The sequence below is a fragment of the Drosophila mojavensis genome, unplaced genomic scaffold, assembly GCF_018153725.1.
Source record: "Drosophila mojavensis isolate 15081-1352.22 unplaced genomic scaffold, ASM1815372v1 contig_151, whole genome shotgun sequence".
Taxonomy (NCBI): domain Eukaryota; kingdom Metazoa; phylum Arthropoda; class Insecta; order Diptera; family Drosophilidae; genus Drosophila; species Drosophila mojavensis.
The window spans coordinates 102,843-123,042 of NW_025318684.1; the positions used below are offsets into that span (position 1 = coordinate 102,843).

Here is a 20,200-nt window from a genome sequence, read left to right on the forward strand (position 1 = left end):
ATGAATTAAGAATAAAATATTATTTCATACAATTATTTATTTTTAGATTCGTTTAATATACAATAAGATACACAATAACTTCCTAAGTAAAGTAGTTTTCATATTATTTTTTTGTTTCTGCATTATTCAAAAACATCAACCATGCGTAGGAAATTCCACATATGTTAATATATTTACATATATCATACATCGTGTAATTTATCTAATTTCCTATGTATGTAGACAAAAGTCTATTGTTATTGTCCGGAACTCACAACTAGAGATTTATTGTCAATTGTTGTCATATATTCTTCAAGTACATATTTGTATTTATGTATGCAGATAGGTTATACTTATTAGCTACTAGTACACGATGTCTATACAATAGAGTTCAATAGCTAAACAACACCATTTAAAAGTTTCTTGAGCCAAAGTTTGAATTTTTAGAATATATAAGTAAATAGGTAGCACAAGTACTTTGGATAAGTTCGATATGTTAAATTGACATTTATTTGATAGATTTATATAATATATATATATATATATATATATATAGAATAGTAAAATGTGGAGTACAGCCACGCTCTCTATGCAATATTTTAATTGTGTTAGCTTTTTCCTTTTACTGTTCGGTAGCGAAAATGATTAATGTGGACTAATTGTAATTTGTAGCTGTTTTAATTTGTCTCATTCAATTGATTGTTGTTTATTATATTTAGTTTAAAAGTTGAAGGACAGGCACAGTTAGATCATTTATTTGTATGTATATAGGTATTACCATACAAGATATCGGTGTAGATGACTGTTACTAGTTAGAAAGGTTAAATTATAAAAACAACATTTGTCGTTGATATTTCTATTGGGTCCTTTGCAGAACCAGATTTCAAGGATTATGTTCTAGATTCGTACAAAACCCTAATAGAAATTAATCATACCATGATCTTTTGTGTTTTCTTTTTAATATATCAAGGCGTACTTTTAATCCACTTTCTTAGGTAGCTCTTGCATATTGATGATTGTTTTATATTGGAAGCATTTAATTAATTCCAAAGAGGAATTTAAAATAGATATGAATATATATAATATGAATATATAATCATAATCATTTTCATTCACAGCTCCCATTAAAATAAAATCAAAATTATCTTTTTTAATAGTTCAGATTTCAACTTACGACAATTATAACTTTAAGATATGTGAACATTATTTATACAGATTTCATGGTTATATATATATATATACATTTTGTAGAATTTGGAAAATATGAAATAAAAACAAGATAAATTCTTGATAGAATGTATTTCAGTATGCATTTGGGTATTGAATTGACAACCGATTTTCCTGCCATAAGTATATTGAAGCTATAAATATTTTAAAATAAATATTTTATGTTTTGTATTTACATGGTCACACTAAATTAAAACAATAATATAATTAGTAAAATGTTTTTTAAATATACTTCTGATTAATTATTGTCACAATATATTTAATAAAAAATAATTTAATACGCGTTATTGTCGAAATCGAAGTCGTGCTGATTAGATTTTTGAGTTAATCCAACCTCATCGAATAATTTATCATTATTAAAATAAAGCAAGCCATTGCTACCGGGCCTCGTGTAATATTCGATCGAAGTTAATGGACTTAAATAATTCTCATTTGAACCTTGGCCCACTTTTTGAAGCTCAGGCTGGATCCCAAACTGAAAACCATTCATTATTCGAGTATTTCGCCGAAAATATTCATTTGGCGAATACTGGAAAAAGAAAAAATATATAAGCATTTTGATATGCATTCATATACAAACATATTACATACACATCTAATCGATTCATTTGCAATGTGATATCTATTTGCTTACATGCATATATACATAAGTATTATAATTTCTAAAACGGAGCATGGCCAGAATTTGTGGATCTCCGGCTTGCTTTTGTATATTCATATGAGTGACAATTTACCTGCTTGAAAAGCGAACGATTCCTTTCCCTAAAATGAGATTGTCGAACGGGATATGTACGTGGTATACCGATAGATGATGTATGTTCACTCTCTGCTGAATCACCTGCATTAATTTCAGTAGCTGGCATTTTTAAACGAGAATATGTTTTTGGTCGGCCGGCGGCAACGTTACCAGTAAAACGGGATTCCTTTCGCGTTTGTCCAGTAGGCAAAAACCTGTATGCACTTCCAACACGGCGGGTTGACGCTCGAGAGCCACTATTACTATGCCCAACATTTTTATTACTTGCATCTAAATTTTGTACATTTGCAATTGAGATTCGATCGCCATTCACATACTGATTGCTGCTACTATCAGGGCTGCGGTTCTCATCCATTAGAAGGGAATCTCCGGGATTGTTAAAAGATGACTTGTAAGATGATTGAACGCTAATCAAGACGTAATATGTTAAAGTAATAATATATATTAGCAGTATATTCCGCAAATAACTGTCTTTATCCCTGACCCATATGAAGAAAGTCCATCTACAAACAAGTAAGAAAGCTCTAGTCGAGACTGCTCGACTACGAGATCTCCTGAACCCTTCGAACAACTGATATTACAATAATTCTTTGCGTTTTTCTGCTTACACAATAAATACACTCACAGACAAATGTAGGCAAGCACGCATAAACACACATGGGCTGCAGTGGAGGCTTACTATGGGAATTTAATTGTTTAATAGCTTTTAGTGTGGATGTACTTTTTTCAGAAACTTTCAGATTATAAATATAACATAGATATGCATGTATCGTCAAAGCACAAGTCTCTAATATTTTAAATACGGTTTTTACAAAGATGGGTGAGTGAGGGTGGGGGGTACATTTTGACAAAAATCGAAATTCTATAAAGTACATATAAATCCATATTTAAAATTTGGTGACTCTAGCTTTAAAGGTGTAGCAGATATAAATTTATTACTTTTTTTCGATAAGGTTTTAATCGATAACAAAATAACGGGGCAAATTATCGATTTGTAAAGCAAAACTCGATATGCGCGTGGTACACACGGACCTAGGAAAAAAATTTTCAAGATAGAGCAAGCTAGAGAAGCTCTTATATCTTCTGACGGACAGGCCGACGGACGGACAGACGGACACAGGTAAGTCGACTCAGCTCGTCGCACTGATCAAGAATATATTCACTTAATAGGGTCTGCCACGCCGCCTTCTGTCTGTTACATACTTTTAAATAAATGATTATAACCTGATTTCCCATTTTCAATGGGTTCAGGGTATAAAAAGTTATTGAACAATAAAATTCCCTACTGTGGTAGCTCAAGCTGCATCCCATGCGTATTTATGCGTGCGAGCCTATATGTGTCTGAAAAGTAGCATAGAATTATGGAACTATTTGTTCCTAGAAGGGTTCAAGGCAGTCTTACTAAGAGAGCAAAACATTAACGCTGTTATTCAAAAAGTTTTAGCGTGTTCAGACGCATACGTTTTGCTTTCTGTTTTTAGTTATTCACGAAAGTGAAATGAGTGTATTGGACCTGACATTTTTTTGAAGCTTGAAATTCTAAACATATACTCGTGTATAATAAATAAATTTTTGGTATGCCAGAAATCATATTAGTTGAAGAGCTAGAAAGCTGAAAACTATATTTGTAATAGAATGCTGACATTTTGCATGTTAGTTATAAAAATCGACTCAGCACGTCGCACTTCAAGGACAAGTAAGCATAAAGGAAATGTCAAATTGTACTGATTACAAATTTCATATAAATTAAATAGGACTCACGGAGAAGGATTTTAAATAAATTAAGCTTTTAAAGGAAAAATAATCATACTTTTGACCATTAGCAATTTCCATACAAATTTAATAGGACTCACTAAATGAATTCAGCTTTCAAAGGAAAAATAATCATACTTTTGACCATTAGCAATTTCCTTGAGCACAGCAGCTCGAGCTGCCAATTCCTCCGCTCGACGCTGTTGTGTCAATTCCTTAGCACGTTCTGTCCAGATGAGCTCCTTCAGTTTTTGAAAGCTGCCATGTACAGCGACTGAGTTATGACTTCCAGCCACATTATTGGCTACCAAGTTACTTGACACGCCCACATATCTATTTTTACTGGATCTGCGTGGAGAGGACCCCGCTGCCCCAGTGCCAGCTCCAGCTCCAACACCGATTCCAGAGGGACGTACTTCACCACCATATAAGCGCGCCTGGCTAGCTCCGTTTGGATTTCCATCAAGATGTCGTGGAAGTTGTTCAAATGAAATACGTTGTGGTACGATGGGCTCTCGACTTAAGACACGTCCAAATACTGGGGATCTGGAACGTTCCCGTGTACCCATGCGAGTTCTGCTATAAGTTTAGATCATTAGTTTACTTGGAACATATTTGGGTCTAAGAAACTTACGAGCCAAGCCGAGAATTGGAGTAGATGGGTTCCCAAACATTGAATGTGAAGGGATCCCGATATGTGGGTATTTCATTTGTCATTTCAGCTGCACGGGATTGTCTCTTGGAAAATCTATGATAAGTACTTAATTATAATTCTATATATAAATATATATGTATATCGAAACTCACATCCACATAGCGCGTAGCTGTTCACATGATGGTTCCTGCGAACTCATTGAGAATGTCTTTGGAACAAAGACTTCGCCCACGGCTCGAACACCTGCGTCCTCTACTAAGCCCGTATTAACATTCGACGTTGAGTCCGCGTCCTTGACTAACTTATTGCCGTCTGCACTTCTCGGCACTCCATAGTCATGGCTACGTGCATTTAAAAAGATGCACTTGCCTTGTGTTAGGTAGAGCAGAATTAAAAATATATGTATGTGTATGTATTTATTCTGCAAAGATTTAATAATATTGAATAATTTTATTTATTTATTTACATATTTTGGTTTTACACACTCAAATATAATTATGTTCTATACAAAGAAGAAGGCTTTAGTCGAGACTGCTGGACTAGGAGATACCCTGAACTAGAGATGGGCACGGGCCGGGTTTTTATCGGGTACCCGTGGGCAACTGCGGTTACCCGTGGAAAAATCATATTTTGGAGACCGTCAAAAGCATGATGGTTAAAATTTGAGATATGCAAAATGATTCATTTGAGGACGCGAGAATTGAAAACTCTCCGACAAATTTGAATCTTGAATTTCTAGAGTTTTTCACTTAGAAATTGATAAATATTATGCCACACGCTATAATTCAAACTTGTTAATCTTAAATTTTTGGCAGGAGGCAACGGACCTTAAATTGTGGAAAAAATATTTTATGTATTCCGGTAAGCTGTGCAACAAGCGAGCGAGTATTCTCTTCTTCTGGAAAAATTTTAAATGAAAGGCGAACAAGGCTATTAAGCGCAAATCTTGATATGCTCCTTTTTATACCCTGAACCCTTTGAAAATGGGAAATCAGGGTATAATGGTTTTGTTAAAAGTATGTAACAGGCAGAAGGAGGCGTGGCAGACCCCACAAAGTATATATATTCTTGATCAGTGCGACGAGCTGAGTCGATTTGGCCTTGTCCGTCCGTCTGTCTATCTGTCCGTATGAACGCAATCTATTTCGGCTCTATTGAAGCTAGAGACTTGAAGTTTGGAACATATACTCGTGCATATCTCCGATTTATAAAGTGTTAAAATTTTCCCGATCCGCCCACTAGGGGCGTGGAAAATCGGAAAATGCATTTTTCGATATGCCAGAAATCATATTAATTGAAGAGCTAGAAAGCTGAAATTTGGTATGTAGGTCCGCGTCGACCACCCGAGACCACGAGCTATGACGGATATATCTACGCCCATTGGGGGCGTGAATCGGATAAAACTGTATCTCCTAAAGTTGTAAACCTAGAATGCTGAAATTTTGCACGTCAGCTAATGTTATGATTCTATAGAGTCTAAAGATAAAATTATAAGTCTACGCCCATTAAGGGCGTGGCAAATCGGACCTGAAGATATAGTGATTTTTTAAACTCTGCTCTATTTTGGACACTTGATGCCAGAGACCTCAAATTTTGTATATATACTCGGGCTGATCACCCAAAACCAAAAAGCTTTGTCGGATATATGTCCGCCCACAGGGGGCGTGGCAAACCGCAATAAAATTTCAAATTTAGAGAGTTAAGTTACCAGTAACCTCCTCTATCGATGACCCGAAAATAATTTTTACGCCTCTTTAGGGGCGTGCCACGCCCCTACTGGGCGTAAACACCTCATTTTTCGCCAGTTCTTAGAACGAGCAACCGGTAACCTAAATGCAAAATTTAAATTCTTACGCTCAAGAAATGTGAAAATTACAGTCAGAGAGAAAATGACAGACGGACGGACAGCAAGACGGACATTGCACAAAACCAATATACTCATTCTCTTTCGTGAATGAGGATAACAAGTAAGAAGTTGCAGTCGGGCGATACCGATTGCAGAATACTCATTCACAGAGTAAACACCTGTCAACCAGAGTAAATAGTGCAATTTTCAAGTCTAGTGCGCAACAAAACACAGGGCATGATTCCATTAAAATTGGAAAATCATTGATAGCTATTGCTATCATCCCTGCATCATTGCAGCTAGGATCTTCAAATGACATATATCATCTATACAATTCTGATTATACCCTGAACCCATTGTAAATGGGAAATCAGGGTATAATGGTTTTGTGAAAAAGTATGTAACGGGAGAAGAAGGAGGCGTGGCAGACCCCACAAAGTATATATATGTATATATTCTTGATCAGCGTGACGAGCTGAGTCGATATAGCCCTGTCCGTCTGTCCGTCTGTCCGTCCGTCCGTCCTTATGAGTGCGTCGATCTCAGAAGTTATAAGAGCTAGAGAGCTGAAACTTGGCATGCGTACTCGTGTGTACCATACGCAGTACGAGTTTGCTTTATTTTTTCGATAAATCATCCGATAACTTTTTTATCGAGAATAATCGAAAAAATGATTTTGTTTTTTTAGCCTAATTTGAACACTTTTAGACCTGGAGTCTTTAAATTTGCGTTGTATATAAAGTTAATGGATACAAAGATTTTGTAATTTACAGATTTTGGATACCACGCCCCCTTTTCCCCCAATTTGTAAAAAACGCATTTCAAGTACTAGAGACTTGTGCTTTGGAATGTGAACACATATTCATCATATGATTACGCTCTAAAAGTTTTATTAAGATCGTATGTCTACAAGAGAAATTATTCAACAAATAAATTCTCATAATATTGCCCACACTGCAGCGCAGCCCAAGCGCTGTCGCTGCTTACTGCGCAGTTAGCAGAGCGCAGGCTTATGCGTGCGTGTGGATGCATGTGTATGTATGTGTGCATAAAAGAAGTGCAGAAGTGCTTAGAGGGTTCAGGGTATCTCCTAGTTGAGTAGTCTCGACTGGAGCCTTCTTACTTGTTTTTATTATATATTTATATCCATATATTGGATACCGGCTTCAAGCTAGCAGTAAATCAGCGCGATTTTCCTATACATGTGTACACACTCATCGCCTATTTTATGCGTACAGACAGAAGCGCGCCTTTTTGCACATTCTTAGAATTTCGATTGATTTCTGGATTTTTTATCCGTTATTTTAGTTTTGTCTGATGACGCTCTGTTATTTAGCTATTCTATTTTAGCAACTGGCTGATCAAGCAAAGCAGTAGCTCGGGTACTAAATGCGACGCTAGTTATGTTAGAGTAGAGGATGTTCGAAACCTCTTCGATGTTATTATTAATATTTTTTTCATACATATTTCGTTGCTACGCCCCTAGTAGGCGTTGATATATAATTTATCTATATTTATAGAATCGAAACATCAGCTTACGTGCAAAATTTCAGCATTCTAGATTTACAACTTTAAGAGATACAGTTTTATCCGATTTGACCTGCCCCCAATGGGCGGAGATATATCCACCATAGCTCGTGATCTTGGGTGGTCGACGCGAACCTACATACCAAATTTCAGCTTTCTATCTCTTTAACTAACATGATTTCTGGTATATCGGAAAATACATTTTCCGATTTGCCACGCCCCTAGTGGGCGGATCGGGAAAATTTTAACACTTTATAAGTCTGAGACAAACAAATATAAAAATACACATAATAGTTTATTCATTCACGTATTGATCAAATGTGCATGAATAATTGTTTAACATGAGAGCAGGACCGAAAACTGTCACTGTTATCAAGCCTACTGGGTAAATTCTCAATGAAAATTTGACACCTCCGTTGCCAAACCGAAAATGAATGCCAAAGTAAAGTGCACACTAATAACTGTAAATTTGCGAAATATTTTGTCTATTATGTTTTGTCAGTTCTTTCATCTGAAACCAAATGCCAGAAGCCAACGATTTTTGCAGCGGTTATGCCGCATTTTGACAAGAATGTAATACTAAGAAAAAAAAGTTTAAACTAAATAAAGGTTTGGTCAGTTCGAGGACCGGAATCCACTAAATTTTGCAAAAAAAAAAATCAGGACATCTCTTATCAAGGGAAAGTGTACTCAGAAATTGCCTCTTCTTTGATTTTCTTTACCTAATTGTTATTTTGTGTTTGAATAGACTCTAGAAGTAGTCTTTGGTATCTAATTATGGATTTATTGGGGACCAGATCAAAGGAGGAGTACTAATATCCTTAACAAAGCTAAATATCACAGGAGCTATCATGGCAAATAGCATTTCCTGCTACTGGAAAAAATTTGCTGTCCCCTAAGGCCTGCAAAGGTCATATTTGATGCTTGGCAATTAGAGTTGTGAAGATTTAAGGGTCATTATACTTTTTAAACATATTTATTAGATACAACAAAGCTTGACGACAATCGATATTTATTTGCAGTGCGTTTTATAGCCGTGCTAGGGCTAAAATTTGCGGCCATTGAAGGTGTGGTATTTATGCTCAAATATCCTTGGATTTGCTGATATGTTTAGGTGCTTTTTCAGTTGAGTAGCCGACTTAAAAAGATCCTTTTTACTCTCGCGAATGAGTCGAGTGACATGATTTTGGGTCAGAACTCAGCGCCATCCGCGCTTTTCATCAATTTTTTAATGGATTAATGCATTGTGGATCATTTTATTTGGAAAACTCATCAAACGACCGAATTTTCTGTGAGAATTTCGAGCCGAAATCAACTTTTAATGAGATGGTGGTGTATGCTTTTTACAAATTCTTTTAATTTTTTTATCAAAATAGATATATAAACAAGAAATCTCATTAATATGTGTTTTTGAAGATATGCAACTCTGCGAAAAATACAGGTTATCATGTAAAGTTATAATGTAAAGCTTTATAACTCCAAGGTTACATTCGATACAGAAGCTTAAAATCTATCACTCGAAGCTTTGTTTCCACAAAGTTATTCTCAGCTGATAGGACAAACATTAAATCTCCCTGTGGTTATCACTCGAAGCTTTGTTCCCACAAAGCTATTCTCAGCTGATAGCACAGCATGGCGTTGACTATGTTGTCCGCTCTGATGGAGTGGCCCAATGCCTCTTCTAGACGACGCCTCTCCTCCAGGAACCGTCCACATACGAAAAGGATGTGGTTGGCGTCTTCCACATGCCCTCGCTCGCACCAGGGGCACTCGTCAGTTTCCTCGTGACCAAAGCGCTTCAAATAGCTCCGAAAGCATCCATGGCCCGAGAGGATCTGCGAAAGATAGAAGTTAACCTCGCCGTGTTTGCGGTTAACCCATGGTTCGAGCTCCGGGATGAGCTTGTGCGTCCACCGCCCTTTCGTTGAGCTATTCCACTTCCTTTGCCATCGGGCAATGCTGTTCGCCTTGATAGCGTTGTGTCGCACAGGCGCGTACGAATTCCGTTCCACGGCTTCGGCGACCAGGTACTCCAGGGGCACCATGCCGGCTATGACAAGCGCCGTATCATCGGAGATAGTCCTGAAAGCGCAGCTGACTCAGCTCACTCTGTAGATCGCGCAAATGCCCCGACTGTAGCTCGGCGTTGCCATTGCTCATGACCATATTGGCGCAGCATAGAAGATGACAGACCTAATGACGCTCATTAGAAGAAGACGTCGTTGCTGTTTAGGTCCCCGCGTGTTAAGCATAATTCTTGAGAGAGCTCTACAAGAATCAGCTGCCTTTTTATGCACATATTCTAAGTGCTCGCGGAATGTTAATCTTGTGTCTAACATCACGCCAAGATACTTAATCGCCCTCTTTGACGCGATGGTGACGCTGCCTATCATTATATTGGCAGTCTCCACTTTTTTGCGACTGCTTACTAGGACGACTTCCGTCTTGTGCACTGCAAGCTAGAGCCCAGCTCCTGTCAACCAGCTTCGTATGCGATTGATACTTTCGCTGCACATATCCTCTGTATCTTTAAGCTCCTTGCCTATGGCGACAACAGCCACATCATCAGCAAAGCCAATGGTGTGCGCACCTGCTAGTACTTCCAAGCGCAGTACGCCATCGTACATGATATTCCATAGGAGAGACCCCAGCACTGAGCCTTGGGGTATTCCAGCTGACACTGTATGAGTTTGGGGACCCTCACTCGTGTTGTATACCAGTGTTCTACCTCTGAAGTAGCTCTTTATTATCTCTTTTAGATATTTAGGGATATTATATTGTGACAGCGCATTCAGTATCATATCCCAACTAGCTGTGTTGAAGACGTTCAGGGTCGCGATGATGCAGAATTGCTTCGTCCCGTGCCTCCATCTGGTGCCTTGGATGGCGGAAGTTGCCAGGCCAACAACTTTTTCTAGAGCATCTGTTGTTGACCGGGCCTTCCGGAATCCAAATTGATTTGGTGATAGGCCTCCGGCGCTAGCAATAGCAGTCTCCAGTCTAGAGCAGATCAATTTCTCAAACACCTTTCCTATGGTGTCTAAGAGGCAGATCGGTCTGTATGAAGATGGCTCGTCTGGTGGTTTGCCAGCCTTGGGTAGCAATACCAGGTTCTGGGTCTTCCATTTTGCAGGGAACGTCTCTTGTATTAAGCATTCGTTGAATAATTCGGCGAACGTACTAGGGTGCAAGGCGAGGGCTAGCTTTAGCGCACGATTTGGGATCCCGTCCGGCCCTGGAGCTGTGTAGGTTCTAAGACCTCTGAGAGCTACTAAGATTTCTTCGTCTGTAACTAAAAAATTTGAGTGTTTGTTGAGCCCTGATTAGCAGACTCGGACTCCGGGGGATGAATGGAGCTTAATCTTTCTGGAAAGAGCGTTTCCACAATCGATTTAAGCTCCAGACGATCCGTAGGCTGCACCTGTTTACCTGCGTATAGTCTTTTAATTACTATCTTATATGCCCTGCCCTAAGGGTCATATTCGGCTGAGTCGCACAACTCTAGAAAGCATTCTCTTTTGCTTGCCCGAATGGCCTTCTTCAACTGTCTTCTGGCTGCCTGGTAAGCTAATTGTTTTTCGAAAAACGTAGACCTAGCCCGTTGATAGCTTCTTCTCGCCTGGATGCATTTGCGTCGAATGTCATCTATTTGTGCATTCCACTAATACGTAGGCTCTTGTTGTCGCGTGAACTGCTTGCGGCGTAACATGCTGCTATTGCAGGCACTCTGTATTTGGGCCACCATTTGGCATGCTCTGGCCTCAGCATTATCAATTGTGCCCAGAGACTGAATGGCCTCTGAATAAGCCGCGGGATCAAAAGTATCCAGCCGATACGATTCCCTCCACAAGGTTGACGCCCTGGCAGGTGGCTCACCTATTGTGAACAGAAGTGCCGTATGATCGCTGCCCGTATAGCTATCGCAGTGGCTCCATTTTGCTTCCCGAACGAGGGATGAAGTGACAAAAGTAATGTCAATTACAGATCCGTATCCAGCCCGACTGAAGGTGAACTCGTGGCCAGTGTTGAGCAGTGCAACTTCTTTTCGTCGCGAAAATCTTCAGTAAGATACGGCCTCTGGCATTTGTTGTGTGGCTACCCCATTCTAACGCCCATGAGTTAAAATCTCCTGTTATAATGGCCTTCCAACCCCTAGCATCCTCGGCAAGCTCGTCAAGCGCCGTTGTGAAATCACTGAGCTGCATGCTGGGGGCTAGGTAGCAGCTGTAGAGCCATAGGCTACCGTATTGGCCACGTACGAACCCATTAAATGACTTAACATTCGAATGAATGATATTCTACTCATTCTGCACTTTTTTTTATGCACACATGCACACACACGCATCCACACGCACGTACATATATTACGCGTTCTGCTGACTGCGCAGTTAGCAGCGACTGCGCTGCAGTATGGGCAATATTATGAGAATTTATTAGTTGAATAATTTCATTTCTAGTATGACTATCTTCATGAAACTTTCAGAGCGTGATCATATGGTTAGCATGTGTGAGCATTCCGAAGCACAAGTTTCTAGTTTCATTAAAATTGTATGTCTACAAATACTGAACTCGTAGATATTAGACTATCGCGACTATCGCAAAAATTCATAACCAAGTGTCAGGAATCATGATATTCACATATAAACGACCTGGCATAGACTTGTAGTTTTTAGTGTTTAATTTAATTTAGTTTCTAGTAAATTTTAATGGGGGTTTCTATTTCTTTGTTTTTTTTTTCCCCCCCAAATAATAATGTTATCGCATATCCATATGTCATGTATGTAAATATTGTAAAATAACATTCACAAAATCACGTAGTTTTAACAAAGAGTGAAATAAATTGAAATTGAAAATTGAAAGTTTCATCAAGTTCCGTTAAGTCTAACGACGTTAAAAAAAAATAACAATGTGTTTAGCCAATTAACAATAACACAAACACTCAAACTATCACATTCTTTGAATCACATTGGAATAAAGTGTTCGAATTCTCAACAGTTAGTTTAGCTTCGATTTCCTTGATGGCCCTGCAGCACGGAATCTATTTCAGTTTTGCTGACCACGTCGAACATGTCATTCAGAAATAGTATATACTAATCCGTACCATATATCCATTTATAAAAAGAAATTCTCGCCTAAACTTAGAAAATAAAATGTACTTTTTTAGGTCAATATTTCAGTCCACAATATATTATGGGGTCCCGGTATGGGTTGATATTGCCAATATACATATAAATAAAATTCAGATTTTACAAAATAAAATACTGAAAATGATTCATAACCTACCGTGGTATTACTCCACTACGGAGTTACATTTGAAAGCAAAGGTAGAATTAGCATCAAGTAGAATAGGGAAGCTGCATTCTTACTTCATAAATAGATGTTCAGGTTCCATTTACCCACACATTAATATTATTATCTTACATACATAATAGAAATAAGTTTAATTTAAGTTCTAGTTTTAAGTCCAGTTAAGTTATGTTTAAGGGGTTTTTATATAAATTTGCCCCATATGTATGTTTAACTCTAAAGAATAAATTTCCATATTATAAAAATATAATTATATTTAAGTAGAAAAGGACAATGTGTCCTGTACTCTTAAATTTAAAAAAAATATTAAACACAACACTTGTGTATGCAGTAATTGATTAAAAATAAAGTGTCCCATATAAATAAATAAATAAAACAAGTAAAAAACTCTAGTCGAGAGTGCTCGACTAGATACTACCCTGAACCCAACTAATAAAAATGCCCATTTAGTATGGCTAAAATTTAAATTTCGATGTATTTAAAAATATAAATGAAATACAAAACTCACTTAATAAAATAAAAAAATATTTTGAAACAATTAAAAAAATTAACATCAGTTGCACCGATCGGGATTTGAACCGCGACATCTCGATCGAGCGTCATGCCGCTGACACACTACGCCACCTCACGCGCTGGCAAAACTCAAATAAATTCACTGCTGCAGCGCCATCTACCAAAACTAAACCAAACTAACAGCTGATGTGATTTAAAGAATGTTCCAGAAGAAGTTTGAATGTATGTGTGCACACGTATACGATGCTGTTGTAGCTGCTGCACGTGCGTTTGTTATTTGGCCAAATATCTGATGATTTTTAATTAATTTTTTACTTAATGGAATTTAATGAAACTTTTAGCATATGATCTACATATTATATTGAGTATTTGACAAATTTAAAAAAAATTAAAATCATTCACAATTAGCTATAGTGGCATCTGACTTGAACTTCAATGTTTTTATTCGATAAAAACAAAACGGGATGATTTATCGAATTTTAAAAGCAAACTCGACATCCGCGCTGTATATACCGTCATTTAAAAAAAATTCAAGTCTCTAGGTCTTATATCTTCTGAAATCGACGCGTTCAAACATACGGACAGACAGACAGATGGACAGGGTCAAATCAACTCAGGTCGGTGCCCTGATCACGTCTGCCACGCCTCCTTCTGCCTGTTACATACATTTCAACAGAACCATTATACCCTGATTTCCCATTGAAAATGGGTTCAGGGTATAATAAAAGCAATAACACAAACACTTAAACTAGCACATTCTTTGAATCACATTGGAATGAAGTGCTAGAATTCTCAACAGTTAGTTTAGCTTCGATTTCCTGGATGGCGCTGCAGCAGTGAATCTATTTCAGTTTTGCCATCAGACTTTCGAAAAGTTAAGTGGCGTTGCGACTAGCAGCGCGACGCTCGATGGAGAAGTCTCGGCTTCGACGCCAGAGTCCGCAACCTTTGTTTATTTTATTAATTGTTTTAAAATATTTAATTTTCCTAATTGCAAATAGTAAGAGCGCGACATGTCATTAGTTTTTTTTTAGTCCGCAACCTTTGTTTATTTTATTAATTGTTTTAAAATATTTAATTTTCCTAATTGCAAATAGTAAGAGCGCGACATGTCATTAGTTTTTGTAATACATATGTATGTATGTATGTACTAGAGTGCTGCGTGAATTCCAGAAAAACGGTGCGCTCATATATGACTCAAGACAGAATATTCAGCCAATCAAAAAAGAATTGAAGGAGTGGGAGTTAGAGGTGCCAAACTATCGATGGTGGGCCCCATCGATTGAGGACGATAGTAATTTCCAAACCATCGATAGCGGTCAATAGTACCATGGATTGTGGTCGATAGTCGCAATAAAAACAGTGATTCTTAGCCTTAAAAATTTGAACACTTCAATTTTTGTATTGTATCAGACAGAAATTGTTTTTGTCACGTATGGTTTAGCTCGCTCGCGCTCTGAGCGAGATAGTTATTTCAGTTTTCGTTTCGCTGAAGTCAAGCACTGATCGTTTGCTCGAGTTAAATGAATTGAAATAATAAATAAGAGGTTAAAGAGAGTTTTTGCAATGCGTTGTCAAAATACTTTTGTCCTCTATTGTATGTATGTATATATTTGCATGCACACGATCATTTCCGTTGAATTTTTTAGTCAAACTGTCTTTTGCTGAGAGGCTTTGTGTAAGCGACACTCTTTACGCGACACTCATTTGAGATCCTCACACCAATGAGTCAATGCGAAGCACTTGACCAAAATCGATTCAAAACAAAGCAAAGAGTGCCGCTCATAGCGAGATTGTGTCTGCACAATCTTTTCGGTTATGTTATGAAGCAGAGCATATTCGAAAAATCGATCAACCATCATTTGCAAGCTATGATACAAAATTAGGAAAAATTTTAATTATTAATCACGCACCTTTGACGATATTATCGTCCACTATCGAGACATTGAATCGTCAATAGTACAGTCGCTCGATAGTGACGATAGTGCCATCGATAGTTTGACACCTCAACATAAGTTGACAAGTTCGCATACAGAAACAAAAGTGATCAGAAAAATGTAGCACGGGACTGTACTGTGTGTGTGCATGGTTGTCGCAAACAGATTTCAATTTTTCTGCGGAATTGCTTGTGCGAACATAGAGGAAAAGATCATAAGGAGACAGAAAGAGTAAGTGAGAGAGAGTAACGCTAAAATTGCACATAGCATATGAAAATGTGATCTGTATGTTTGAGCTCTCGCAGCGCACTGATTTTGTCAAGCCGAGCAAATACGAAGTATAAAATGCATGGAAAAACTGGAGTGATTTTGGGGGAAATCCGGGTATAATGGTTTTGTTGAAATGTATGTAACAGGCAGAAGGAGGCGTGGCAGACCCCACACAGTATATATATTCTTGATCAGGGCGACGAGCTGAGTTGATTTGGCCCTGTCCGTCTGTCTGTCCGTCCATCTGTCCGTATGTATGAACGCGTCGATTTCAAAAGATATAAGAGCTAGAGACTTGAATTTTTTTTAAATGACGGTATATACAGCGCGGATGTCGAGTTTGCTTTTAAAATTCGATAAATCATCCCGTTTTGTTTTTATCGAATAAAAACATTCAAGTTCAAGTCAGATGCCACTATAGCTAATTGTGAATGACTTTAAATTTTTTTTAAATTTATCAAATATTTAATATATTATGTAGATCATATGCTAAAAGTTTTATTAAATTCCGTTAAGTCAAAAAATAATGTTAATGCCAGATCCCATTAACAAGAATTGCTCCTCCCGAACCACACAATGTTATGTTATTAACAGCATTCTGTTAATAACATAACCCAGTTCTCCTACTGGTTCGCTGTACTTAGCGCCCCGCTGGGTACTTCGCCCCCACGACTTGTCACTTGCCTATCCTGGTATTGACACTTCTGTTCATATATGTATACATACATATTCTCTACACACTTTTTATACGAGCGACACAGCTCTCATCTACCAATAAAGATTAGGAAATATACAACCTGATCTTTTGTACTTTTCGAAGACGCCACCACTACAACAAATAATAAAAAATAATAAAATATTTGGCCAACTAACAAACGCACGTGCAGCAGCTACATCAGTATCGTATACGTGTGCACACATACATTATTATTCTAGCAGATTCTTAGTTTGGTATAGTTTTGCTAAATGGCACTGCAGCAGTGAATCTATTTCAGTTTTGCTAACGCAGCTTGCAAAAGTGAGGTGGCGTAGTCTCGGGCTCGAGCCCCGCGCGCGCGCAGATCGACAAGCTGAGTCCTGTCCGTCTGTACGTTCCTCGCTCCATATGTCGGTCCGCAGAGCTATCCGAAACTACAAATGCTAGAGACTTGAAATTCACTGTCAGAAAATGTATTCCACAAATCACTTTCAAATTTGCCCAAACTGCAGACTAAGCGCAGTCGCTCTCAATGTTTCTTGTGCATGCAGAGAGACGCGAATAATTATTGAAATATCACTTCTTTAAAGGGTTCAGGGGATCTCGTATTCGAGCAGTCTCATCTAGAGTTGTTACTTCTTTTTTCTTGATTTTATTAAATTTCGCCGACTCTCTTTGATAGTCTCAAGCACACGAAAGAATGGCTGAAAGTAATAAGCCGATATTCTGATGACACAAAAAATTATTAGCTTATAAAATATTATGCCGGTGTCATAGGATGCAATAAAAAATACTATATGAATTGAAAATATTCTAGATAGAATTGTAAATGCATATGTTAAATTTATAGGCTATAGGCTATTTAGAAATTTTATAGTCTATACCTCTTTCAAATAGAGTAGCCTGAAACGGACTAAACTGACGACACTAAAGCAAAATGATTTTGCTTTCCCTAAATTTAGTGCCCGGAACGTGAAAGTATGGGCCTTGAGCAAATACAATGTTGTCTTGGTGCCTGTTCATATTTCAAACAATTAAGAACGTTGCTGTCGGGCGTTACTAACTGCAGAACACGATTGAGTGATAGTAGGTTATGCACTGTGTCTTTTAACAGTGACTGCAGAATACTCATTCACTTTCCATAAGCAATTTAGTACACCACGCTCCTGCTGGGCGTAGACACTTCATTTTTGGCCAGTGTATACAACGCGCATATCAATTTTTGCTTTAAAAATCGATAACTTATTTTGTTATCGATTAAAACTTTATCGAAAATCAGTAAGAAATGTATATCTACTACATCTTTAAAGCTAGAGTCGCCAAATTTTATAGTTTCGATTTTTGTTCAAATTTATCCCCCTCATCTATATCCACCCCCTCACCATCACCTTTGTAGAAGGCATATTTAAAGTACCAGAGACTTGTGCTTTGGCAAATGCATGCATATCCATGTTATAATCATAATCTGAAAGTTTCATGAAGAAACTACATCTACAAGAAAAGTTATTAAACAATAAAGTTCCCATAGTAAGCCACCGACTTCAGCCAATGCGTTTTATGCGTCTGCCTGAGTGTATGCGTGTGTGTGCATGTGCGAATAATTATTGAAATATCAGTTGTTCGAAGGGTATCTCCTAGTCGAGCAGTCTCGACTAGAGCTTTCTTACTTGTTTGGCTAGAACATGATTATATGATAAGAGAATGTCGTGAAAAATTGTTAACGTAACGTAAATCGTATTTAAGCTAAGTTAGACTTACCATACTTTTATAACAATGCATTTCTGATGATTATCTAATTAAAATCCAGTAGTGTGTATTATGCATAGAACATCGAGTAGATATGTCTCTTTATATATTGATATTGTCTGCCAGTTTGCAATAAGAAAATAGATTAGATAATAATATTATAGTATCATCAAATATATGTATACATATGTATATATACAAGAACATGCGAAAGAAAAAATAAATAACAATAACAACATTAACAGCTAATGAAACACACAAAATTTACTTAACAATTAATTTGCCACAAAGAAAGGTTACCGATTTTAAGCATATTTTAATGTATCTATCAATCAGTTAATCAAATTGAGAAATCTTTTTCACCTAAAAAGGTCTATTGTTCTTTACTTTCTTGTCATTAAGTTCCCGTTTGATTTTTTATACATACATATTTATACAGTTAAAGTAGATACATGTATATATACATACATACCCAAAATTTATGTAATCGAATTTTAAAAAATATTCAATTATATTAAATATACACCTTCAATATATGAATTTAAAATGAATGGTTTCTATAAATTATAAAGAATTAATTCTTAGTTTTTAGAGAATTGACCTCTGCAGATAATAGAAAATTAAAATATACTTACATATGATTAAATAGATATATAAAAGATATACAGTATTAAATATTTTGTACTTAGAAAATATTAATTATTTTATATTTCGAAATTTTCATTAAGCTAATTGGTGCAGGTGCTCGACAATAACAAATATTAGTGCTGTTATTTGAAACGTGAATCGAATTCAATTGATTGTTTGAATAAATTAAGAATTACTTTTTTTTGCAATATTTATAAGCTCTTCCACTTATTAAGCGACATATTTTCGTCGATAGCCCCATACCGTGGATATAGACGTGATTATATCTTTGATGCGTTGATTTCCCATAAGTCACAATCATGTTTTTGCTTCGTGATTTTTTATTTATTTATTTTTTTATTTCATTATATTTTTTTTAATAGATAGACCAATTCAACAGTTTCACTATAGAAAATATAGAATACCAATATTAAAAATAAAGTGTATAAAACGTATATCAATTTTTCCACAATATTAAATTCATCCTAACTGCAAATAAATCTGGCATACATAGATATTATATAAACAGATGTATATATATACAGATATATATACTGCATATTTATGTATCTGTATGGAAGCACGTAAGTGTGTATACATATTTAATATATCTGTGTATTTGTGTTTATATATGTATATATAGGTATACATGTGTAATTACATACCCACGCGTATATTTGCACACACTTAACTGGGGGGTGAGAGCCGTACTCCACCCTTGATAGACATCGACTTTTTTGACTAGCATACAAATTTGAATTTTACACAAATATATTAGTCCAATAATATAATCACACTTTCGTAAAATACATTAACTAGAATTTGCCCTCTCAGTTTTAAACGACAAACATGTATGGATATGGGCGACTTGGATTCTACGATATATATACTAGTTAAATATATATATATATATACCTAAATTTAAATTAATAGTCTAAGAATTACATGCAATTCACTTTTAAGTTCACCGCGATTGCACACAAGAAATAAGTCGCAGTTCCCTTCCGTTTGTTTAGTATGGATAGAGTTATGAATGAATTATTAACTTTTCCAGCGCGCCACATATGAATGAATGAGCGACGGTTTGGCTTGAATGGAAAACAGCATCTACAGAGTGGCTCAGAAAATATAGATATCCGCTCACTAACTTCCTTCCGATAAACGTGTTTGTATTCAATGCCGAATCGTGCTTCGGCTGCCTTCTTCGGAAATTCCGGGATAGGTGTACGTAGCGCTCGTTTTTTTGTCACATACATAAATATATACATATACGTATGTATATGTTTGTCAAAATGTTCGCGCAGACATTTGCGCCATGAATGAAATCGTGGGCAAAAACTGTTGCTAGCTTATTCAAACA

The 20,200-nt window shown here is 36.8% G+C and overlaps 1 protein-coding gene across 10 annotated transcripts; it reads right to left on the bottom strand.

Annotated features, from left to right (window-relative positions):
• Positions 1–17: 17 nt before the first annotated feature.
• Positions 18–19,982, bottom strand: LOC6585770. Of its 10 annotated transcripts, none has more exons than XM_032733044.2 (9): positions 19,506–19,982; positions 19,038–19,245; positions 18,226–18,332; positions 4,523–4,791; positions 4,350–4,463; positions 3,854–4,294; positions 2,114–2,370; positions 1,941–2,044; positions 18–1,735 (listed from the first exon to the last, which is right to left on the bottom strand). In XM_032733044.2, the coding sequence occupies exons 3-9, from the start codon at positions 18,244–18,246 to the stop codon at positions 1,481–1,483; spliced, it is 1,461 nt and encodes a 486-aa protein (XP_032588935.1). In that variant the 5' UTR covers positions 18,247–18,332; positions 19,038–19,245; positions 19,506–19,982; the 3' UTR covers positions 18–1,480. The 10 variants fall into 10 exon arrangements, with proteins under 10 accessions (XP_032588935.1, XP_032588931.1, XP_043863037.1 ...); XM_032733040.2 differs by having other exon boundaries at positions 1,413–1,735; positions 1,941–2,370; positions 19,506–19,581; positions 19,756–19,982; XM_044007102.1 differs by having other exon boundaries at positions 1,413–1,735; positions 1,941–2,370; positions 19,756–19,982.
• Positions 19,983–20,200: the final 218 nt, after the last annotated feature.

Coding starts and splice junctions, on each gene's coding strand:
- LOC6585770 (XM_032733042.2), bottom strand. CDS start 18,246: ATGCATTGTTATAAAAGTATG. Junction 4,792..18,225: donor TGCATTGTTATAAAAGTATG/GTAAGTCTAACT, acceptor AAATCTTTGCAG/AATAAATACATACACATACA. Junction 2,371..3,853: donor GAAATTGCTAATGGTCAAAA/GTATGATTATTT, acceptor CGTCTTGATTAG/CGTTCAATCATCTTACAAGT.